The sequence below is a fragment of the Typopeltis vanoorti genome, chromosome 1 (assembly GCF_054136105.1).
Source record: "Typopeltis vanoorti isolate ZY-2024b chromosome 1, IOZ_Tvanoo_1.0, whole genome shotgun sequence".
In the NCBI taxonomy this organism is placed as follows: Eukaryota; Metazoa; Arthropoda; class Arachnida; order Uropygi; family Thelyphonidae; genus Typopeltis; species Typopeltis vanoorti.
The window spans coordinates 179019175-179046089 of record NC_143549.1 but is presented as its reverse complement, the minus strand read 5'-3'; the positions used below and the strand labels follow the sequence as shown (position 1 = coordinate 179046089).

The 26915-nt window shown below is 35.0% G+C and overlaps 1 protein-coding gene across 1 annotated transcript in view; it reads left to right on the top strand.

Annotated features, from left to right (window-relative positions):
- The first annotated feature begins 10636 nt into the window (after positions 1-10636).
- The window catches only part of LOC150110674 (uncharacterized), a 39868-nt gene continuing 23589 nt past the window's right edge, over positions 10637-26915 (top strand). The window contains exons 1-2 of the mRNA XM_090404503.1: positions 10637-10955; positions 17586-17818. Coding sequence (XP_090260629.1) covers positions 10637-10955; positions 17586-17818 — 552 coding nt within the window. The remainder of the gene's footprint in view (positions 10956-17585; positions 17819-26915) is intronic.

Below are 26915 nucleotides of genomic sequence, written 5' to 3'. Positions count from 1 at the left end.
TTTCTGCAAATACAAGAGACCCAAATCAATTCTATGCTCAGCTGAACACAGTTAATCTCACTGCCCTTTCAGGGCGAGCTTAAAGCTCGATAATTCTCCACCCAAAGAACTTTCCTTTTCAGATGGAGGGGAAAGTGAAAAGCATTTATGCTTCACCCATCAAGTCAGTATCGTTCTGCGTTCCGCAGGGGCTCACATGTTTGGGGGCATCGTCCCAAACGTGTTAGCAGTACTTTATGGATGGGAAGATTTGTGATTTGTACAGAGCTAAGAGCTATTCAGAGATAAAGTAATGCCTTAAAGCGAAGAAGAATCCTCCGTTTTTAGATGATGATGCAATGGCTGTAATGTGTTTACTCCAAGAGAGACTTGATGTCAGTGTGATACGAAGGAGATTTCTCTTTGGTATCACATCTTGCTTAGAGATTTGGATGTTGTTAAAGGTATATAAGAATATGTTTTTTTTTTCTTTTTTCTCAGGGAAATGAATGAAGCAGAACTGTGTTTTGCAGTCATTGATCAAAATTCAGGGTTGCAGAGGTTCTTCTTGTGTAGGTTGTGCTGGTTTGTGTGGTGTAAAGTTTGCTGATTAAGGAGGAATGTAGTGTGCTGTCATCAACGAAACTGTATATTGGATCGGGGGTCAACTGCAGCAGGTCATTGATGTATAGAAGGAAGAGGGAGGTTTTAGAAGAGAGAGAACCTTGTGGAACCTCAGCATTAGTTACATGGAAACAGCGAACCATCCACATCAAGCAAAATGCGTGTCCAGTGAGGAAACTGGCAACCCAATTGTAGAAGTTAAAGGACAGACTAAATGATAGGAGCTGACAGCAGACTGGGTCAAAAGACCTGGAGATATCAAATGCAAAAAAAAATAAAAAATAAATAAAATAAATTAATAAATAAATAAAATAACTTGGTATTCGCCAAACTTTTCCATAGTACTTAACCCGAGGCAGGTGGCTTCAGTGAACAGATATCCTGTTGATCAGCACTGGCAGAATCGATACTGGCAGTAGTTTATTAGTTGAGTATCTTTGAAGTAGTGTAGGAGATGGGTGTTGATCATTCACTTCATTACTTTGTAGAGGACTGAGGTGACAGGGATTGGGTGGTAGTTTGCTGGTAAAGATTTATCACTCTTCTTAGAAATGGGTTTTGCATGGGGTAGTTTCCAGGTAGATAATGGAATAAGACAGCATAAAAATGCTACCAAGAATAGGAGTTAACTCTAGAGTGCAATTCTTCAGGACAACATTTATGAGTAATCTTTTTTTTTTTTTTTTTAATTTCGTTTGGAATTGAACAAATATAAAGCTTGAAATTAGAGATATATATATATACAGATCTGAACGTCAGTTGAGTATTTTAAAGGTGGAAGCTAAATAACTGGAGTAACTCTATAGCTTATAAGGAATATGGAGAACCGAGTAGAACAATATCAGCATACTTATATTACGTTTTCAGATATTGTGCAATGACCTGCTGCAGTTGACCCCCGATCCAATATACAGTTTCGCTGATGACAGCACACTACATTCCTCCTTAATCAGCAAGCCTAGAATAGCGAGATCTCCCAACGTTAGATGCATCAATGGAAATTGGTAGAGTCAGCAGAGGAATTACAGAAATACCATGTCGATATAAGTAGTGCGTTACTGAAACTAAGATTACTAAATACATTAGTGAATAAATAACTTTTGTCATTACAGACGACGGAAAGGAGAAAATAAATATAACGTTCAACTGTAAATATAAAGATAAACTTGAATAGCAGGCAATTCAAGTCATGTGATGTGGGCAAATTTCAAAATGCGAGATGGGACACATTTTTGAGCGCGAGAGAGAGGAAAGCTGACACAAAGAGGGGAAAAAAGGAAAGCTGGTTATTGCCAACGTTTAAATAGTAGAGCAGGAAATCAATCCCAGACTTAGAGAATGTGTTTTGTGAAAATGTGGATTAAAGAGGAAGCTAATAATTAAGGTAAGTAGCTACTAGATTTCCGCTTAAGATATAGCTTAGTCATTATCCTGACCACACGTTTCATCAACAATTACATTAGTGACTTAAAATTTCCCAATAATCTATTATGCTGTCTTTCATAGTGCGGTTTTTGCACCGATCAAGATACAAGGGTGTGTAGGTGATCTGAAATAGAATGTGACCACCATCTAAATTCAGTATGATAAAAATGAGTATCTCATTTAAAATAATGATGTGTATTAAATATAGTACTGTAGACTCAAATACACAAATAATATAAGAAGAGAACCCAATTACTTCAGCCAGGGATGCATCTGATGAAGCCGTGTGCAATGTTTGTGATTGCCTTAGGTGCGAGATGAATTTCATCATCCCACTTATTGGAGATTTATTTTTTAAATTCACACTGAAACAGTGCTACATACTATGGTCCCACAGGTAGGAGCAGAAGAACCCTAAACTCCAGCAATATTTTGTGTTATCCCACTCCAGACTGGGGATTGGAGAAGTCATTTCCTGGTAAGTCCTCCATGCCGCCGGTGTATCTTAAAATGATACACTGGCGACAAAGAGAGTGTCTTAAAATTAGCACGAAAGATTCCAAAGCTTAGCAAGTCCATACAACTCTGCTGACACCATACACTTTAAAAAGATACACGTTTTCTCTCAACATCTATTGATGCTGAGAGTGAATGTGCTTAGATTCTTGTAATGCAGCTCCATCGACTGAATGGCGTAACATTAACGCCCATCTCCTTTATTCAGCCAGGGCAGTCATAATCGATGTCCTTCCATCCAGAGGTACGTCGATAATACACGAAGTTCTAGAAGCAGCAAGACATGCTTCTGAATTTCTTAATCTAGATAGCGTAATCTAGGCACTAACCATCGCAACGAGGAAATCCCAAGACCTCCATGGTTTATACTAGCATGGAAAAATGCTAGTGACACGTCGTGAGAAAAACGTAACCACGAATGTACTGCTGAGTGAGCTGCTACATCCATCTGGGGAAGTATTGAGAGAGAGAGAGATTTTACGTATGGCTAACCTATGGTAGAGTCTAGGAAAAAGGAAATAATTCATAGTAAAGAGCTTCTGTTGAGGTTTAAGCGAAGCTTTACGGGAGAAGAAAGAAACGATCTTAGAATGGCTGGGAAAGGGGTCGAAGAAAGAACACTAACGTAACTCCATTCCTGAAGAACTGAGACAAAATGGAGATACGTTAGTTTCTTTCTTCGACCTCTTTATACGAGGTCGAAGAAAGTAGTCAATTTGACTTTGAAGAGTGCGAAATAACTCATCAGCGACACAATTGAAGAAAATGAGAGAGAGAGAGAGGTCTCCTTGGCTTACACCCTAAGTTGGGATGAATGTCGATTTGGAGCCCAAGGTAAGGTAAGGGAATTTGCACTGATATGCAGGTGAGGAAAGCTTCTGGGCATCTTGCAATAGACAGAGCTCGAAGTATAGCTTGAAGGAAGACACTATCAAAGGCCTTTTGGAGATTCAGGGACGTCATAAAGAGAGCGAAGTTGGAGTTGGGATTCAGAGAGAGAGAGAAGAGAAGAAAATACTCTCTGCCTAAAATCATGTATATATATAAATGTATAAATGACTTCAGATGTTTACATAACACTTTATGAAAGAGACGTAAGAAAACAGGGACAACTGTAATTAGACATAGAGGATACAGATGCATCTTTATATTTTGGAATGAGCACTGTTCTTGACTGGTGAAGATACGATAGTAGAAGTAGATCAATTAAATCTTACAAGATAGACAAGAAAAGCAATGCTGAACTATCTTGTAAAAAATCTCACGAGGAACACTTTGTGGCCAATGCCCACAAAGCCACCTAGGTTCGGAAAGGGGGGAAAACCACCATCACTCAATAGTGATAGTGGATTAGATGATAAAGTTCTTCATTGTTTTGAAGTTCAAAATGAGAACGATGTAATAATAGTTGCTAGCACAGTAGGAGAGTACATAAAAGTATAATTTTAGACAAAGCATCTGCCTAAGAACCTTAGTATGGTCGATACTATAGTTCATATTAAGAAGCTTATTCTTATATTCTCATTCTCAGTTATTTTCCTACTAAGAACATTAGCATGAGAATATCAACATCAATATTCTAATCGTTTCTGGAATAAAAATCAAATTAAAGGGAAAATGGAGCATTTTTTTCTAAATGAGGAAGTGATTTGCTAGCATCCTAATTCAGAAGATGGAGGTGGAGAACAATACCCTGAGGGTGACTTTTTTTTTTTTTATTTGATGTCATGCAGATTACTAGATTCAGGTTTGAGTCAATCTAGGGCGCGAAGAACCTTTATAAGAACCGTTTCAAATGAAGGCGAGTCAGTTAGTCTCATACGGTGACTGCTAAATTTTCATCCCTCAAAACCAACAAACTGATAGAAGAACACATGCATTGACAGACATAATATACTCATAGTTTAGTTTTTTCAGTAATAATTCAAAACAATCCACCACCACAATGGTACCATGTGGATTTAAGAGCGGAGAAACAAGATTAGTTAAAAGTTGGGATCATCAATCATCTGAAGATCAAAAAGAAATTACCACCATCTTAGATAGATCCTTTCCTGGCTTTTTTCAAATGGATTTTGTGTTGCTGTGTTAAATGTTTTACTGGTATTGAATTATTGCGAAACATTACAAATATTAATTAGGACTACACTTATTACGGATTGGGGGGATGAGGTTGTTTAAGACTACAACGAAGCAACTAAACCTGTGAGACAAATACAATAAGTCCGTTTGTGTGTGTGTGTGTGTGTGTGTGTGTGTGGAGGGAGGATTTAATTTCTGGGAGGGAAAAAAGTTCTGACACCGCTGTATGAGATCAGCTAATTTACCTGTAACTTAAATGCCAAAACAATATCGACTCCTAAGTTCTTTTGCCTCTAACCATAAGAGACAGTCTTCAAGTTGCGCCTCTGAATCAATTCATAACACAAGCCCAAATGAGGTGGTTTGGACATCTTAATCGAATGGAAGAAGGAAGAATAGCAAAAACTGTATACGAAAGCCAGAAAATAGGAAAAAGAAACATAGGCAGACCCAGGAAAGGTTGGCAAAAGGAAATTAAAGAAAAATTGGAAAAGAAGGGAATTAACTGGAAAGAAGCAAAACAACAAACCTTGGACAGGACAGCATGGAAATCTCTTTGGCAATATCTCGAAGCTTAAAAGCATAAGAGATCATAGACGAAGAAGAAGTTCTTTTGCGGTTGCTCTTTGGACCGTACTACGTAGCGGCCATAATATTACACATTACAGAAATAAAATAAACAGTAATTTTACAAGAACCTTTGATTTCTATGAGTTCTCCAGTGTGTAAGAAGCATAATCCTACAATACAGAGCGCAACAGTTTATATGAGACTTTTAAGAAGCACTCTGCCGTAATTCATAAAAGCACTGTAACAAATTAAGTACGGTACTTATTTGCTCGCACTATGTACTGTTAGCAATAAGATTTATTGCATTAAATTGTTAAAACTGCTTGAAATAGGCGATTGAAATTTATGGCAGCAATTGATTAAGATTTATTTATTAATCAAGATTAAGGTTTATTGCATACCTTTTAGATAAAATTATACCAAGGGAAACAATGAATTCCACCTCATTTTTTTTTTTTTTTTTTTTTTTTGCAAATATTTGTAGTATCAAATGCCTCAAAATCCGTGGCATTATTATATTCATGCAGATGGACAAAGTTAATTTAACGGGTGCTACTATTGAGGAATGAATCTAAAAATGAGAGATGTATAAAATTATATCAAGAAACAACTGTAAATTAACCTCTTGGAACCTTTATTGGAGTGGCATGAGCATGATTTTGGACCTAATTTTTACTACGGCTTTTGATGGCTCCCTTTGGTTAATCAATCACTTAAGCTCTTTCCTTTCTAAAATGAAAACTTTGAAAATTCATCTGATGTCTCTTGAATTGTTACTAATCACCACACCGGCTTTCATTTCCCGAAACATTTAAATGAAAAGAATACAGAAACGGAAATGATAGGAATCAGGAAAAATACTATAAATACTTTTTTTTTCTTCAAAGAACATTCAAATAAAACTCAACAATTACCCTGCTATCCACTCGGCCTGGTTGACCGAATGTATAGCACACCCGCCCTCCAATCAACAGGTTATGGGTTCGAATCCTGCCCTAGGCAAGGATGTTTGTAAAAACTTACTAGACGAGTATGTATAGCTCTTCGAGTTTATAAGGCTTGTCTTAAAACTAGCTCACACCCAAAATAATTATCCAAATGCCACCAAAGAAGTTAAAAGAACACTACGAAATACATAAAAAATCTGGTAATGCACTATATTACCCACAGGACGTAGGCAAGGCATTTAGTTCTAACTTTTGAAGACCGAATGCCATCAGTCTCTAGCCACAGCCATCACAGATGGCTGGCCCAAAGGGATTTTAATAAAAACCAGGGAGGAGAGTATGACAGACGACTGTTGCCTTCTCATGGACTCTAATCTTAACACTCTATATTACTGTCTGAAAGAGTGTTTTTTATAATCGATTTTATTCAGTTGGGAGATTAAAAATCCCAGTTTTTTATTTATTTTTGTTGAATAAACGGTTAGAGAGTTAAGTAGCATGTTATATATATTCAATAAATTTCAATTTCGTTATTCAATAAATTTCAGATCAAGGCATAATTCCCAAAGACTATTAGGAACAATAATGCCAATATACAAAGAGAGAGAGAGAGAGAGGACATGTAAGAATTACAGGCCCGTTAACTTCCCTGTGTCAAACCTAAAAAAATTTCAGAATGAATTTTGAACTCATGTTAAGAATATATTCCTGAGATGGATTTCTAAATTCTTTTCTGAAGGCTTTCAGAAATGGCCAAATAAAAAATAGCCAAATAACATTTTTAGAACTAAACAGTAGCTGAATAGAGCTGCGAAGATAAACAGAATATTATAATATTGTTTTTTAATTGTCATAAAAGTCATTTGATTGAATGAACAGGCAGAAGCTATCACAGGTTTTTTAAATCTCACCGACTGATGAAGCCAGAAAGGAGTTTTAAATATTGCAAAAAAAATGCTCTAAAGAAACATTAAAGAAACAGAATAATAATACAGGTCTGTAAAGAAGTAATTTAAAGAATTCATAGCCAAATTAATGCAAAGATAAAAAAAAGGAATAATATAATAATAGTTAACAGAACAAATATAAATAACTTAAAATATGCGAGTATTTGGCCTTTTCTATTTCGCTATAGAAATTTTCCTTTCCTAATGTAATTTTGCTATAAAAAATTAAATTAGGAAAGGCCAAAAATTCGCTATAAATAAAAATAGTCAAAAGACTAAATTGACAATATTGACAATAGGGAGGAAGTCAGTAAATCAACAATTTGCCTTAACGGACATTAAACAAGAGAAGAATGTTAATTTTTTAGGAGTAGAGACGGACAGCCAAAATGATGAAAGGATCATAAGACTAACTCCAGCTATACAAATTTCATACGTTAAATATATTGAATAAGGAGAGAGAGAGAAGTCCACGACATCCAAAACTTTTTCAAAGCGTCAAAGAAAGTTGAAGTATATAATAAAATTATACTCCCATCTTTATAGTTCGGAAATTTGGGTCACCAATAAGCAAGAATTGGCCAGAATTTGAAAATTAATTTAGAAGTTCAAAGAAAATAAAATATAAAGCGAACACTATTAAACGAGCTAAAAATAAAAGTTTCGGTGGACTGGTCGTATAATCTGAATAGCCTCTGATGGTATACCAAAGTTAACTCAAAACTAAAAAAAAAACCAACATATCATTAAGAATAGACATCGGAAAACCGCCCCCCCCCCCAGAAAAAAAAATCGATGTGCCGAAATGCAAAGAAGAGTATCAGACCTATAATCCATATCAAAGTATAAACTACAAACACGCTAGAGAGAGAGAGAGAGAGAGAGAGAGAGAAAGAAAATTGGATTAAGAGAGGATCTAACAGATAGAAGGGTAAGTTAAAAGAAGGTAAAAATAAATGATATTTGGACGAGTGCATAAATCCTGTGATAATCACGACTCTGCATATAAATTTATTTTTCAGTTATATTTTTAATCATAAATTTTCAGTTACATCCAACTCTTATACTACTTGCAGTACTAATAATACAATGATTATCACAGGCCAAAAATTTCAAACATTTGTTGACTGTAATTAAAAGAAACACACGTACCACAATGAAAATTATTTAATTGTAAATATTTCATCCTAAGTATCTTACGACATCATCAGTATAGTAGTTTTAAACAATAATAGGAATAACATACAGTTAGGGCGCATGATTACAATAGAATCTCATTAAACGTGCATAATAGCGTGCTACAGAAGTAAAAAAAAAATATGTATATATATATATATATATATATATATATATATTTAACACAATTTTGTATGACAATTTCCCATACTTTAGGAATAGTAAGGACGTCGTTGCGGTTTAAGTTTGGTCTGTGTAGTAGCGCTTCAGAACTTCTTTGTATAAACGTTCATGTTTATATAAAGATCTATGTAAAAGTTTAGACTTTTTCCAATGGATCCTATGGTTTGGATTTTCAATTCCATGTTGAGAGAGGCCAGATTTCTGCGGTTTAAAAAGACGAATGTGGTCTTGATGTTCTGAGATGCGTTTCTGAACAGACCTACCTACCTGTCCAAAGTAAGACAATTTGCATGAGCATGGAATCTCATAAACGCTAGGCAACATCAAAGGTGAGATTATTTATGATCGCACCACAGGTTTCGTTATTGTTATTTAAAAAAAAAAAAAATTGTTGACTATATTTTATTTTACACTCTGAAAACTGAACACATATTTTTTCAGCAGAAAGTGGACATCACGTTTTTTTTTGTTTGTTTGTTTGTTTGTTTGTTTTGTTTGGTGGGTGGGGGATTTACCAAAAAAAAAAAAAAAAAAAACATGAAACAAATGGCGTGTTCTGCGCATAGAGCTAAATTCAGCTTCGATTAGCCCATACTATTCGAAGTCATCCTCTCTGCTAAATTTAAAATCCATTTCGGAATGTTTGTGAGATTAACGATTCCTGAAAACATATGGACGTAGGAGAAAAAATAACCATCGGAATTCTTAAGAATGTTATCACCGATGTTCTTAAAAACATGTATTTGTCAAAAAAAAAAAAAAAAATACTGAACTTCAGTGATTATTTTTCTATTAACAATTACTTTAATTACTTTCCTTTTTAAATTATTTCACGATTTCACTATTAAATAATTTAGTTAAATTTCTTTTAAAAGGTTAGTTACATACATCTTTTCGATGTGACTTTCGAACTTATTTCGACCTTGCCTTATCATTTTAAATAAAATATGTATGCTATTGCAGCAATAGTTTTATATAATTATCACTACTCTGATAATCCCCCCCCTCCCACTTTGAAACTGCTTTATCTGAAATAATTACGAAGCATTAAACGCCTTTGTTTTTATAGGTGCGAGATGATCACTTTGATAACTTATTCGTAAATCCGTCCCAGACAAATGCTAAATTACTTCCTTGTTCTTGAATATTGAACCTGTTTAAAAGGGGTGAAAACCTACCGAAGCAGCAAATCACAATCAAGCAAAGAATTTATGTGTTTACAATGTTACTTTTGGTAATGAATTGACGTTTTACTTCTGACCTACTTTGGCTTCAGTATTGTACTGAAACATTATTGCAGACTAGTAATAAAATAAAATATTTTCGATGATTGCATTTGAAATGCTACAGGAAAGAAAAAGAATATCCTATCTGACCTTCTTTTCAAGGAACATACCTGAAAGGTACACAACAAACGTATATCTTTTTTTCCCCTAACTTAGAATTTCTTAGTCTCTTATAGTAGAAATGCAATATATACGGCATCCGTTAACGTAAATCAACATTAATATTTTATACGCCAATAATGTACTAACTCTTTGAGTATGTAAAAATAGCGTATATCCCAACCAGGAAGTTTCAAGAATCTGCTCATCACATGTTTGGAAGGTTACCAGCGCATATCCCCCCCCCCACACACACACACTGGCGAATTTCTCAACGAATTCAGATCACAATATATGGAAAATATTCTCAGCAGGCAATCTTCTTACTGTAATCAACTAATCAAGGTTATGTAGGTTACAAGGTTGAACCGCCATTGGTATCGGTTAGTTGTTTCCCTTTCATCTGTGATCGTTCTTACGCACTCAAGTCCTTGAATAAACAAGCCCTTCGATTGGAGGAAAAAAAAAACACATTTCTGAAGTCATTTTTATAAAAGAATATGTTTAAATGCTATACTTTTAATAGGAACATGCCGATGAATATAAATGAATCTTATACAGCACGAGGTTCTTGACAACCAAATAAAAATAGACTTTACAAGGTTGCAAGAACAAAGCCGAAAGTTCTTGAAATCAATCGCATTTTCTCAAGAAGGTAGAGGCTCTCGTATTTAGGCAAGGGATTTGTTACTGGCTGGTGATTTACCACTTTGAATGCGTGCTGAAGAAAACATTGCGTTCTCCTTGTATACGTGCTCTAAAAATTACTTTTCCCGGTAGAAATTTACTGTAAGTAAAATCAATGGGGAAAATAATAACACTGATTTTCATCTCTGTGGTAGTTCTGCAGATTCAAGTTCTTTCAGCTGATAGGCCCGCTGATGGCAGTGAAAAAATTTCTTCGATGCCAGATTCTCCTACTCTTTCTCCATCTGATGTCGTGTACAATAAATGGAGAAAATTTAATTCGAACCTGAAACAGTGGGTGCATGAGATTATCCGAATGGCCCTGCCGCTCTTAATGAAAATCAATTCTGAAGCCAATATCACTTCTTCTTGCAGCGCAGGACTTATGCAAACAGTTGCTGGTATAAGGAATTTAAAAGCATGGGCTATTCGAAGTGAGTATAAACATGTTCTAAAGTATGTCTTAAATTTAATTACATTTATTTATTCATTTGTTTATTTGCGAAGTTAGTAGCTGAAATCCATTATTATGTCACTGGCATCAAGGCTAACGATAAATTTGATTTCATAGATTTGCTAATGGTCATTAGTACATCAATCAGCTCTTCTGACGTCTGTGTAGTCCTGGGGAAATGGCATTTGTGTCCACAGCACTAGGCAGCCAGAAGAAAAACCGTTCTAAGTTCGATTCTAGTCGCTGACTAGAAGAAATTTTTCTAAGCCTTTCTTCGACCCGTTCCGGAGTTATTCTATCTCTAGCAGGTGCAAGCGGGTTTCTCTACCCGAAACTTGGTTTTTCGATACGTAAATTAACACTTTCATTGCCAAGCTGAAAATTGGAATTTCGTGTGGTGGCCAATTTTTTTTTTATTTTTTCATTTAGTTAGCGCCGTCCACGCGATAACACGTGATCGGCCGTTTGGTGAGAACTCGCATCACGCGTATCGTTCATTGCCAAGCTGAAAATTGGAATTTCGTGTGGTGGCCAATTTTTTTTTATTTTTTATTTAGTTAGCGACGTCCACGCGATAACACGTGATCGGCCGTTTGGTGAGAACTCGCATCGCGATATCGCGTGATTGGCAATGAACATGTTAAAAAAAAAGTCGACATTCACCTTATTTCAGACAACAATATATACTGCATTAGGGTTAAGAATCAGGAGACTGCGGCACTTGTCCACTTCTCTTCACTGGATGCTGTTCATAATTAGTGATATCTCTGATTGGCTACCACGGAGACTGACCGCCCCTCGATCTTCGAAAGTTAAGGCTAAAACGACCTCGCCTACTCTCTATGGAGAATAAAACGAGTTAGTGGATATCGGCTCTTCCATTTAACAGTACTTTTCGCCATTCGCTACCTTGGGTGTGAAAGAAATCATTGTATGCAAAGCAGAGGGGAGGAAAAGCATGGAGTGAATGTAAAGCTGTAGAATAACAACATAAAAATTATTATAGAATTTATTTTATTTTTTATTTTAGAATGAAATATACTAATATGTGCATGCATGTCATAGCACATAGACTGTATTGCTGTTATTAAGACAAACAGTTTTACAACTAGAGATAATTGTACATCTGTATATTGTCGATAGCACATGAAAGGAAAAAAAAACTTACAAAATTGGAAAGAAGTGTTTTATTGTATAATAGCATATCAGCTGCATTACCGAAAATTAACATTATAACTGATAGAAATATAACGGATCACCTTAGCTGTATTTATCAGAAAGAGCCAGGAAAAAACTCAAAGACTTAAGGGTATTCCAAAGAGAAATCTCGACAGTTTGATATATACACGACCAACCTGGATTTCGAAAAGACAATCGTACTTCAGGTTAATAGGGAGGGGAAGTACTTAAGAGCTGCACAGTTTCAGTTATTATGGAGTAAAAGTTGCACATATCAAAAATGACAATCAAAGTGCAAACCCCACTGGTATAAAGAACATCACTGAGTAGTCACATACGAGTAGTGTTACACTGTTTTCCGATCGGATAGACGAGAGTGTTTATATTTATAGGATGCCCGAGTGCATCATACAAACCGAGGAATTTAGTGGCAGACGTGTAATGATCCTGGACTCTTTTCCTGTTATGGATGTGATTGGTTGTAACGCCTGGAAGAATGAATGCCGAGGCACATGCAACACTTATGGATTTTTTTAATTAATTTTTTTTTATGCCGCTCCCAACCACGAAGGGGTTTTGCAAACCTATAATACATTCACTGCGTGGGTGAACTGCGTTTTCCGTATTTATTTTTATTAATTTTATGTATTTTTATATATTTTTACATAGCCGAAATTTTGCTCTAGAGATCAAACATGGAACTTTTCAAGCCACTTCAAGCCTCCAATAAGCGGGGTCTCACGCCGGGCGACGAGATTCATCTCCCAAATAACATAATGCCGTATAATGCACTGATTTGTTATACTGTGGGAACTTTATGGAAAACAGACCCTGTATCTTTCAAGAGGAATTCATCATGTCATACTACAGGTCACATTGAGATATCACCTGTAGAATGAACTACACAAGTTCCAATCTCAAACTAATAGAATATTTGGAATGAACTAAAACCGTACATGAAGGGAAAATCGGTGTGAAGGGAAAAACGGTCAATGGAGAACGGAATTGTCCAAATATATTTGACTCATATTATCACAAATTACTGGACGGAGGATTATTATTTTATTCTGAATAAAGGTTTGACTGTATGCTTGCTGTGCAACGAATCCGTATCCATCAACAAAGAATACAACTTGAAGAGACACTTTACTTCGAGACATGCGGATCACCCAAAAATTGATGGACAACTACGAAAAGATGAAATACAGAAGTTGCAGAAGAACTTGGATACCCAGCAGCAAATGTTCAACAAGCAAAGAACGCAGCACCACAGCATTGTCAAAGCCAGTTTTGTGGTAAGCGAAAAAATCGCTAAGCATTCTAATTCATTTGGTGAAGGAGATTTTATCAAAGAATGTCTGCTGGATGTTGCAAGTATAATATGTCTTGAAAAGAAAAAAGACTTCGAGAATATTCGTTTGTCGAGACGTACTGTTGTCCGACGGATAGAAATTATGGCTGATAATATCAAAAAAAGTTTAAAAGAGAAGATGGCTAGATTGGAAGCATTTTCAATTGCTTTGGATGATAGCACCGATGCCTCCGATACAGCACAACTAGCAATATTTATTCGAGGAGTTGATGCGGATTTCAACATCACAGAAGAATTATTGGCGCTTCGGCCGTTAAAAGGAACAACTACCGGTGAAGATATATTTGAAACAGTCAACACAGGTCTTCGAGAGATTTGGGCTTAAATGGAGTTCACTATCTGGCATATGCACTGATGGAGCCCCTGCAATGGTTGGTGCACAGAAAGGATTTATTGGAACAGTTCATGAAAGAGCAATAAAACTACAGATCCATCCGGAAAGTTTAACAAATTTTCACTGCATTATCCACCAACAAAATCTGTGTGCAAAATCGATTAAATTCACAATTGTTATGGAAGTTGTAGTAGCCAGTATGAACTTTATTAAGTCACGTGCAATTAATCACCGCCGATTTAAGGAATATTTGGCAGAACTATTTTCGGATTATGAAGATGTGTCTTATTATTGTGAAGTGAGGTGGTTAAGTAAAGGTAAAATGTTAAAACGATTTTATAATCTGAGACAAGACATTGCAGATTTTATAGACATAAAAGGAAACACAATTAACCAAGTAAAAGATGATGAGTGGGTGTGTGATTTAGCATTCCTTGTAGATGTCACCGGATACCTAAACGAACTGAATCTTAAATTGCAAAATCAAGGACAATTGGTTCATGAACATGTCAAAGCTTTTTGTAATAAACTAAGATTGTTGGAAAGTCAGATAAGAGCTAAAACTTGTTATCATTTTCCTACTCTAGCAACTCATAAAAATATCCCTTATAATTGTTATGGAGATGAACTGAAGGCACTAATAGAGCAATTTGATACAAGGTTTACCGACTTCAAAAACAAAGACTCCACATTCGCTATATTTGCTCGTCCGATGGATGCTGATGTAAATAATGTGCCAGAAAACTTACAGATGGAACTTATTGAGCTTCAGGCGGATTTAGTGCTAAAATCACAATTTAACAACATTGCGTTGACGGATTTTTATAAATTTTATTTGGTGGAAGAAAAATATACAAATTTACGCGCCTTTTCAACAAAAATCATTTGTCTTTTCGGCAGCACATATATCTGTGAACAGTTTTTTTCGAGGATGAAATAAAATAAATCAAAAATTCGGACAAGAATAACGGACGAAAACCTCGAAAATTCTATGCGATTATCCTAAAGTAATATTAACGTCAATATTGATAGTCTCGTAGTTGAAGTACAAGGCCAATCTTCACATTAAATTGTCATGTCGTTCATTATATTATAAAATTTATGTAGAGCTTTATACCGAAGCAATATATTATAAATAAATAAAATATGAAGTAGCAACTTGTTTTCATTCATTTAATATTAATTTATTTTATTTAATAATTTGGTCCTGCCCTTGACTCGGAGACAGAATGATAATTTAGCCCCAGAACTAGGAAAGGTTGCCATGCCTGATCTAAAGTATTAATATGCATAAACAGTTACGTTATTCACTTTGCTGAATAGCATGATAATATTTGTGCATAAGTCTGAAACTGAGTATATTAAGTAGAGAAATACAATCTCGTATAAAATAGTCTTATATCCAAAAACGTAAAATAACACTTGAGTTGCATACCATCAATAGCAATCACTGATCACAGAGATAGCAAGTCAAGAGATTTCTAGAGGCTGGATCATAATGTGGAAGTTATGGTCCAGACATAATTGGACAAATTCAATTATTAAGAACTATCTACAGCCATTCTTCAAAATAACGTAGTAAAAATTAGCAGAGGACGAATTTTTTTATTTAGAAAGATTCTAAGAGAAAGACGTGCGCGATAACTGAATGGAAAGAATTATTTAAAGAGAGGAATAGCCTGAAAGTGGACAAATAGACACCAACAGGATAACATAGTGTAAAAACAACACTCGGTACTTTAGGGATCATCTTTAAAAACGTCACATTATTTTGCGTGACTTTTGTCCCCTCTGTTATATTCTCTAAACTTACTGGTCTTCCTCCTCTGTATTACGGTGTTACAATACAAAAATAAATAGGTTATAAATGGTTTTATCTTTCCAAATATAATGAATCGGATTGAACAATATGAAAGCAGACTTGGCCAAATAATCGCAGGATCATTAACTGGGTTTATTTGTATTTATCATGTGGTTTTAATTTTTTTATGATAACTGAAATTCAGATTATTCCCACTTACACACACACACACATACATACTCATACCAACCCATACACCACAAAATTTCATTTTCCGAATTCTCCTTAAAATAATAATAATAATAATAATAATAATTTAAAAAAAACAGTGCAGCGCTATTTGCCAACTGAGCTACAAATTTCAGAGCTAACAATATGAGTAGGCTGAAAATTGTTTTATTATTGTATGTTCTAGTAAGAAAACAATATGTATTTTTCCCTGATGCACTTTTTATAATGTGATGTTTGAAAATACTCCTCTAGAGGAGATAACTTTTGATGTCTAGTTTTTAGCTGTGAATATTACGCGTTGATAAATAATAAATACACATGTATATGGTCGCAAGATCAACTGGCTTCGAGTCCCGACTAAAAAGCTAGGAACTCTTACAAGAGATTTTAGGTTAAAGATGGGGTACGGAAGGGGTATCCTTTTATTCCTGCAAAATAGAAAAACCAGCTAGAGACCATCTGCGCTTGACACACAGTACATAAATGCACGATTAACTTCTCTGAGTGTGATTATCTCCTATGGTGATAAGAATAACATCTGTTACGAAAATCAAGTTATAAAATGACAAGTCACTTGGTCGTAATAGGTGATTGGGAATAACACTAAAAACGAAGACTGGGCAGTATGAGTTTATAAATGGAGAATTCATATGAATAAATAGGAAATATTCAAGACTGTACGGCGACTTGTTTCCAAATGTAATAAATCGGACTGAGCAATATAAAAGCAGACTTGGCCGACTTGTCGTGTTTCTCATGAACGAAGTTACTGCGTTATTCACCCCCCCCACTTCTCGATTTCCTACTGTCTGGTGTAAAACTTTATGCAGGAACAATAGATGATTTTGTTGGGACAATTCAGGAATCTTCCCGACCCATTAACTTCTAGCAGTCTCCTTTAAAGATAGCGTTCTACCAAATCTGCATTTCTGCAGAAAGTCTTACATTGGTAAAACTGGGAGAAATTTATGAAATCGGTGGAAGAGGGGGATGGAACAACATAGGAATGTTGTTCATGAAAAACAAGAGAAGTTAGGTTTAATCGCGCATGTCATATCCGCAACCCACTTCACGGAATGTGGCTAATATGCATATTTGGTAGAAAATGCTTAGTACCATTTTAAGAATCTAGTAAATAAATTCGCTCCCACGAAGTCTTAATGGGAATCAAAGCTTGATTTTACATGATATATTCCAACTTTAATTAATTCAACAATTACAGGTATGAGAAAATTGCCAGCGAACATAACATTAGCAACACAAGACAAGTTAATATTATCAGTTATCCTTTAACTGTATATCATTGTACAACAATATTCTTACATTTTATGTAATTATTTTCTACAGTTTTCTTGCAACTTAAAGGAAGCTGCTAGATATTTAGGTGCACACCTTGTAAGCAATATTTAATTTATCGAAAATACAATAAACTCAGTTCAATTTGCAAATAAAAAACGAATTTAGTAAGAGATACTTAAAAATGAAAAGTGAATGCTGTTTAAAAAGTATAAGTTAGGGGGATAAAAGTCACAAAGAAATCCCCCCCCCCCCAAAATCCTTTAATAATCGTTCACTAGCCCGAACAGCTACATCCCAGAATTTATAGCGAAAATAAGTAAATAAATGTACAGCTTATTAGCATATTACTTAATATGTGCACAGTGGTTTTTTTAAATCCCATTTATATTTTCAGTGATAGATGCCACTTCCAAACCTCCTTCAGGATTGGCCGATGCTACTATCAGTGACATGGGATCCTTTGACGAGTGCCTTAATATTGTAAAGAATGATTCCAGAAACAAAAAACTCAACTTTCAAGGACAGTATTGCTTGCTATCTTTAAGATTTGACGTTCCTCCCAAACCGGACCGGCTCTTCATGAACACTCAAGTGCTTGATTTAAGTAATTTTACGGCGAAAGATTCTGTAAGTGCATTGTTAACCTTTGTTTTAATTAGAAAAAAAAGCTTGAAGTGCATTAAAGAATAAAAATACGTTTGAAAAAAAAAAAGTAAAAAACCTGCTTACTAATTAGTCATGTTTATTGTGCAATTGCTAATTAAAATTAGCTTTACTCATTAAAAATAACAGACCCTTCACAGCTCATTCGGTATCGAATACGCTTCGATTGAAAAGACCTGGGTTAGAATCCCTAGAATGTGAAAAACGGTGGCGAATACTTTTTTTTTTTGCTTTTCTTCTTTCAGAATGGACGTTCATGGGCCTGTGCTTGTGATGAACCGATTAAAAGTAGGATTTAAATCAAAACTGATTACTTCGTGAATACCTTTATATTCGCATTTTCCGCTATCAACTTCTTCCAGAAGACGATCGGTGAAAATGTAAGAACGTTTAATTATATAAACCTCATAAGCTAAAGCCAAAGCAGTTTGTTTCAAGCCTGTGCTCTGTCTACCTTTTCGATATAAAGATTTTAAGGACACCAGGCGTCGAAAGTGCGACACGAATTGGTCAATAACGACTCCCCCCCCCCCCTCAATATCCTATTGTTCCACGGGATTCAAGCTGACAAGCATTCGACTGAAATGTAAGAAATTTGAAACTGGTTGGTTGTTGTTTGTTTTCTATTACGCCAAACAACTATAAGTAGAGTTTATGTCAGTAAACTGTGTGTGTGTGTGTGTGTGTGTGTGTGTGTTTTCGAACTCGTTTGCATCATAATATGAAAATTATTTCCATCTTTGTGTTCGACCAGAAAATTCGCCTTTTAATTTTTCAATTCATAGATCGCAAGGTGCAGAAACTATCGGCTTGTAGCGATACTGTGAGAGCCATTGATTTTACCTGAACCCCCGATTTTCAAAACTTCAAGGAAGCATAATTTAAAATAATAATAATAATAAAACGACCCCCTCCCTCTCTTTTTCTCACACAGCATATTTTTCTATTTTTTTCTCTGTATTTCTTGTCTTGACGAAATCTTTAATCAAAAGTATTCTTAATACCTGATTTCTCTTGAATCAAGTACTATTTACTGTTTTTGTACATAATAGATAATTGTGTAAGTTAAAGGCCTTGTTGATTTCAGAACGTAAGGTACACTTTTTTCCAGCTACAATGCAAGTATTATAGAAAACTCACTAAAAATTTATTACAGTAATTGCAAAGAATTACTGGTTACTAGAAGCTTTCTGATGATTTCCATAATGCAAAGTCTGTATTATGAATAAAGATCTTACTACGGTCGATTATAGACAGGACAGAGAACATTTTCTCAACAATGTTTTCGGCAAATTCCAGAGTTGCGATCATTAGTGCAAGCATGTTTTTTTTTTTTTTTTTTAATGCCGAAATAAACTCAGGTTGTTAACTCTATGACATAGCAAAAGTGATCGTGGAATACACATGAGTATACACAAATAAATAGTAGTTAGAATTTGGAACATCGGCTTCCATATCTCCATCGAAAGATTTGTGGAGAGAACGGAAGGATTATTTTTTAAATAAAATTGATAGAAGGGTAAGATCTATTTGATCGAATAAATTTTGTAATTTTTTGTAAATACTGTATGTATATTTATTTCACATTGTAAAGTAATACAATGTATATTTCTTACATAATTTATGTAATTGTTAATGGTATAACACCCCCCCCCCCCTCGCTCTCTCCTTCGATAAGTCTTTGAATCCAGACGATGTAATAATAATATCAAACAGCAAAATTCAGCTGCGAAAAATTCCAACAGCAAAACAGCGAAATAGAAGTTATAGGAATACGAGGTACTGTCCTAAACTAGTTCAAAAATACTTAAATGCCAGATCGTCGTCGTCTGGTAGCATCCTTTAGCAAGAGGGTTGCAACATATGAGCAGCTCTTCTCTATTTCTCTCTGTCTGTCACCTCCGTCATTCTTAAACCAGTCCATTCCATGATGTCATTGAACCACTCTCTAGTTGGTCTTCCACGTCTTCTCTTCCCCTCAACTTTCCCTTATAATATAGTTCTTGTCAGTTGTCCCGAAGAACCTCTCAGAAGATGTCCTGCAAATCTGGTCTTTCTTTGCATAATATTCTTGAGCAGTGTTCTTTCCATCCCAACTCTTCTTAAAACTTCTTGATTTGATATTCTCTCTGTATAGCTAATCTTTTCCATCTTTCTATAACACCACATTTCCAATGCATTAATTCTTTCCATATCTCTCTTTCTGAGTGTCCATGACTCGCTTTCATAACTTGCAATACTCGAAACTGTTGCTTTGATTATTCCAATTCTAACACCTATTTTAATATTCCTGTTTATTAAAATTCTCTTCATTTCCATAAATGCCGATTCGCCTATTCTATTCTATTTCTAATAAATGCCAGATCACAAATTGTAAAAATAAACAACAGCTATAACAGCTTCAAAATTTTATTAGGACCAATTTTATGTAATATTTTCATCAATCATTTTGGGCAATCTTAAACTAAACAGTAAAATAAATACTTTTGCAGATGATACAGTACTAATTTTCTCTACAGACAAAGCCGAACAAATGCAAACCATAGTGAACGCTGATCTTTTAAAAGTAACAAATTGGTTCCAGTCAAATAAACTCAGTCTGAATGTCTCAAAAACTAAATATGTCAATTTTAATTTACATATTTAGTAATAACTTACCTGGGATTAAATAACTTACAATGTAATAACTTACATGGGATTAAAAATTGATAGTAATTTAAGCTGGAAATAGCATATTACCGATGTCATAAATAAAGTAAGGATTATGTTAAACAGACTTTACTACCTAAATAGATTTTTAAATTTAAGTATGCTAAAAATATTATATTCTGACTAGATTCAAAGCACACTTCAATATGGTATATTAAGTTGGGGATGAATTTATCGCACTACACTGAAACAGTGGCGGCCGATGAAAATTTTAAGTGGGTGTACCAAAAAAAAAACAACTTTCTTTCCTAATTAGTAACGAATTTATTACTAAATAAATTTACATATTAAAAATTGCCTTATTAAAAATATTTCATCCTCACCACGAACAAACACCAATAATAAAAGTTTCCTATCAATAGCAATGACAAGTGCAAACGCATATCACGATCGCAGTGCATTTGTTTCGTGTGTAACGATAATTGAAAAAATATAATTCTTATCATATTTTCAACAGTGACACTCGTCATAATTCAGCCTTGTATCTATAATAAATAAATAATTATATGTTATTTTAACAAAATAAAATTAGATTTATAAAAAATAGTTCACCACGCACACGCACCAATAATAAACGTTTCATATCTCACAGAAATAAGGCGCGTAAGCATACTAAAAATACACTGCCGTTTGAGCAGTTACAGTTGGGAATGACGTAACCGTGCAATGACAAGAGCAAACGAATATCGGCCTTAGATCGCAGTGCATTTGTTTCGTAATCTAAAGCGTTAATCGAACAATTCCAATTATTAACTATTCAATCAATGTCAAGACATAAGCTGTAAACATGTTGTACTGCATTTATATAATGTTGTAAGCATTGGTATTATTTATAAACACAAATAAAATTTCATTTTTTCATTTTTTCCTTGGGGGTGCTGCAGTGTCGCAGTGCTTATGTAGGGGCGGCCACTGCGCTGAAACCTTTAGTTTTGACTCAGAATAAAGTAATTAAAATCTTAACTAGAAACAAATTATTATTATTATTATTATTATTATTATTCCTGATACCTCCAAGGAGTCCGAGGACTCATCGCGGGAGGACACCTACAACTGTCTCAACCACTACACCGAACCTCTACTACGAATCATCTCCATCAACGCCATCTACCGCCCACCTCCACCACCATCACAACTAGTATTTTTTGTCTGTAAATTGCGTGTGTTCTGAAAGGCCGATTTGTCTGTATGCGGGATGAAAAACCCGAGTTTCCAGGAGGGAAAACCCTGCTACCCCAGTATGAAATCGGCTAACTCACCTTCGATTGAAAATATAAGGATACTGCAATGTGTAATAATTACACCATACTAAACATACTACCCCTTAGATATTTGTTAGCCTATAGGGTACTGCAATTCATAAAAAACGACAACGAATACGTAAATGTCAAACAAGATGCTTTCCTTAGTAGATATAAGGACCTAAAATATATAGTTCCTAAAGCAAATAAAGAAGCAATACACAAACATTATACTTACTTTTTACTAAATAAACACGTACTAACCACAGTGATGAATTCACCACCGGCTTCATTGTATATAAAAAAAAAAAAGTATACTTATTTAGCACCAAAAGTATTCAACCACTACCTTTAACAATAAGAAATGAAACCAACCCAAACAAATTCAAAACTCGAATGAAAGAATATTTATTTTCCCACAGAAATGATGAAGCTCTGTTCAAAATAATAACATAAATGATTATTTTTGCATATTGATATTAAAAAGATCTTGTTTCAGGTGTAAAATGTAAAAAAATGAAATGCTATTTAACTACTTTGTTATATTTTGTTCTTAATTAATGTTATGCAACTTTGTACATATTAGCATGTTTCCTATGATTTTATTATGTTATTATATTATAAAAATATATAATATGTATATTATATAAATGTACATATGTGTATATAATGATAATGCATTACATAACTTTTTGTAACTTTATGCGTATCGTAACCTGGACGAGCTATTGCTCTTAGGTTACACATATGATTGCCAAAATTTTGTAGTAGAATATGAAGCTTACAATAAAAAAAAAATACAATTTCCTAAAAAAAAAATAAATAAATAAAAATAAAATAAAATGATATTTTACCGAACTACTGTGAGGATGAAAGACACAGATCTTCCGATTTTCAAAAAATAATTACCATTCACAGAATTAAATTTAAATTACAAATATTAGAAGGCCATCTATACGCATATATAAGCGCAGCGTTGCTTTAGTGCAAGACGTGCATTCGCTGTACATACGCCATGGAAATTAGTGAGTTGAGAAACTTGACAAGTTATGCCTCTCAAAATCCCTACAGGATTCGAGCAGTTAATTCTCTTTTATCTCCATCGAAAGTTTGTGGAGGAGGAAAGGGAAGGATTTATTTTTTAAATAAAATTGATACATGATCGAATAATAAATGCAGTTACTATATCTTTCTAATTTTGAACTGAGACGCATACAGAAACTGAACAGCAATTGAAATTCATTTCGTACGTCAAGGCAGTTACCAACATTCATGCCCAAAGTGGGGGATTCGAACTGCAGAATGGAGAGCGGATACGCTAATCATTCGGCCAATCAGGCTGCATTAAAAGGTTGAAGGGAAAAAATGAGCAGTGAGATACAGAATTCCTTAGAATTAACTATATATATATATATATATATATATATATATATATATATATATATAATTTATTACAAGTGGAATTTTTTCCTGTCTAAGCCAGTATGATGGTTCACAAAGATCTTAATATATTTCTAGCAAGAGCACTCTAAATGATGAATGCTGTTTTACTTTCTCAAGGATAATTTAGTAGCGTATTTGCAAGTAATTAACAATGTAAAATTTAGAATCAGTCCCTAAAAAGCAAAATGTCCTTTTGTCAATGCGGCGTATGATAAGTTTAGTTTTTTTTAAAAAAATTTTCCTTATATTCCATCTTCTTTACAGTTTAGGAAGCAATAATAATAATAATAATTAATAATAAATAAATAAGGATCAACAATAACGGTTGTTGTTTATTTTCCGGTATTCAGAGACAAGCTATGTTATCCAACTTCTGTCATTTTTTAAAATTTGAAATCTTACCTGTATTCATTTCATTTCATAATAGTGGTCGATACAGAATGATATTTTTGCTAAAATTAAACACACACATTAACTATGTACTTAGCAGAAGAAAATGAAGCGAATGCCTTAGCTAATATTGCACTTTAACTACCAAACGAAGGTAACAACAAAAAAAAAAAAAAGCGCCACGTTGCGGTGTGCCTGCAGTACAATCTTGAGTCGGCTGCTGACATTAAAATTGTTCAAAAACTTTTTTTTTCTTCTTTCCAAAAGCAACAGCCATCTCACTGTATAAAGCATTGGTAGTTTAGCATATGAATCTCTAAGTAATATGCACTCTTTAGGTATTATGCATATTACTGAATAGTTTAGAATTTTTCTGTTCAGATAATGTCAGGCAAAATGCACTGAAGTATACTTTTTTTTGTAGTTTCTTCGGGAATTCAGTTCCATAGCTCCATATGCCTATGAATACGATTTTCGCATGGGTCTCTGCGTTCCAAGTCTGTGTTCCCAAAATGACATTGAACAACTGGCCATCACAGGTAACTTCTTTCTTTACTTATCTGTCACACACACACACACACACACACACACACACACACACACACACACACACACACTGGCTTTTAACTTTTACAATTTCTGCATGTTTAGCGATCAAACTCCTATAAAGCTTGCAATTTATTATTCGAAATATAAATATTAAGATAAATCAGCATTTTATTGGAAGTTGCTTTAGTTTTTTGAAAGAAACACAGCATTGCATTTTGTGTGACAGGCATTTTAGCTAATAAAATAAAATAAAATAGCCCACATGATTTTCTGCATCCTTTTTGGATTAAACAGAAAATATCAGACCAATAACCATTCATTAAGGAATTATCCTATCCATTTTGCAAAATTAAGAAAGATAATCGATTAAAAAACATCGATTACTTTTATCATCATTACAGTTTTGTGATTGATAATAACTTTTCTCTCTGCATATCTATTTACATTACATGATATTAACATAAAGCACATTCCTGCCCGCCGTAAAACTCCCTATGTGTTTCAAATGTTTCAAAAAGAATGACCCGATTTCAAATAATTATATTTAATAAAGAAAATGTGGTACAGTTACAAAATAAATTACCAAGTAAGGCCTAAAGTTTCACTCGCCACAATTACAAATGCTCAATGCGCCCTCCACCTGCTGCACGGACAACATCAAGCCGATAGCTGAATTCATCCCAAACGCGTCTGAGGGTGTCCTCTGTCACAGAATTTACTGCAGCCGTGATTCTGGTTCTGAGCTCATCCAAGTCAGCGGGAAATGGAGAAACATAAACACAGTCTTTTACGTATCCCCATAAAAAGAAGTCACGAGGTGTGATTTCTGGATATCTTGGAGGCCAAGAGTGTAGTGCCAAGTCGTGGGGTCCCGTGCATCTAATCCAACGCCGAGGCAATATTTCGTTTAGAAACCGACGAACTTGGAGGTTCCAATGTGGCGGAGCTCCGTCTTGCTGAAAAATGTAATCTTCAGATTCTTCATTCAGCTGTGGAAGTAGCGAGTCCTGCAGCAGTTTCCCGTAACAGTGTTTTCCTCAAAAAAGAAAGGACCATAAACCTTTCTAACAGAAACCGCGCAAAAAACATAAAGTTTTGGTGATTCGCGTTCATGTTGTACAATTTCATGTGGATTCTCAAGTCCCCATATGCGAACACTGTAGCGCGAAACTTTACCGCTTAGATGAAAGGTTGCTTCATCACTAAAAATCAACCTTTGTAGGAAGGTGTCGTCCTTCATGTCCTCTAACAGATTAGCACAAAAATCTCTTTTTTTTTGTCACCTACACGAAGAACTTGCACCAGTTGCAATTTGTATGGCTTCATAAGCAAACGTTGTCGTAAGACACGCCAAGCAGTCACATGAGGGATGGTAAGTTCTTTGCTAGCACGACGAGTGGACTTGCGTCGGCTTTGCTGAAAAGCCTCTTGAATTCGTTGCACATTCCCCTCTGCGGTGCGTGGTCGTCCAGGACTCTTTCCTTTACATAAACACTCTGTTTCTTGAAATTGTCGATACCAACGATGAATGTTTTTGTCCAGTGGTGGATCAATTCCCTAACGTCGTCTAAACGCACGCTGCACCATAATCACGACTCAGTCTTGCTAAATTCGAGAAAACAAAACACCTTCTGTTGACTAGACGTCATCTTCTCATTAACTACGATGGCCCAAATAGCGGTCGTCATATCAAACTCTGAGCCAAGGCCGTTCACATGGTACAAGTCTCATTCATTTGTGGTTCGTGGTTGCAGAGATATACAATTTTCAAATTGGGGCATTCTTTTTGAAACACCCTGTATTTTTACATATTACTTCCATTAATATTGATCACTCTTGTTTCTTTCTCCAGCATTACAGGAAGTTCCTGCGCGACCCTCAGTTATCAGCTGTGATGTGAAAGAAGACACGATCCACATCAACGAAGTGCAGATAATATCCTTGTGAGTAGACTTTTGTGATGCATTGCTTGATAAATTTGATCTCAGAGCCTTCTAACAATGATCTTGATGAATATTGTTATGTATTGGCGAGTTTTCTTATTTTAGCATTCTTTCATGTACTTGAAAAGCTAAAAAAAGCTGCTCCCGGTAATATAACATAATGACGGTTTATGGGATATAACAAAAACTAAAGCCATAACTCCTGTTATTTGCCATGTAACGGGCTCTCACTGAACCTTCCTAGATTACCAACGATGAGAATTTGGCAGTACGAGAGTTACATAATTAGATGAGGCAAATATATTCATGTTATTATATTGCGTAATGGTGCCTGTGTAGCTTCATAAAAATAGCGTTCCTGTAGAATCGATTTAAGTTCGATTCTACAAGAAATAGAATTCACCAGCCAAAGGAACTTTTCCAAGCCTTTTTTCCATCGGTTCACACGTTAGTCGTTGTCTGGCAAGGACTATACTATCTACCAATAATTATCTGTACCAGGGAGAATCCTAATAGCGGATATGTCCATCTTTGGCTTTGATCACCTGCACCCTTTGAGGGAGGCTTTCCACCAATGTGCGGCAGATATCAGGTGGAATTTATTGTCATTCCTCCATCAAAGCATCACTAAGTTCAGCAATAGATCGAGGACGTGCTGCTCTGGACCTCAATCGCCGCTTCAATTCGTCCTACTGGTGTTCGATAGGTTGAGGTCAGGACGCTGCACAGGCCAGGGCAGTCGTTTAACTCTCATCTCTTCATACCATTCCATAAATGGTGCAGCTT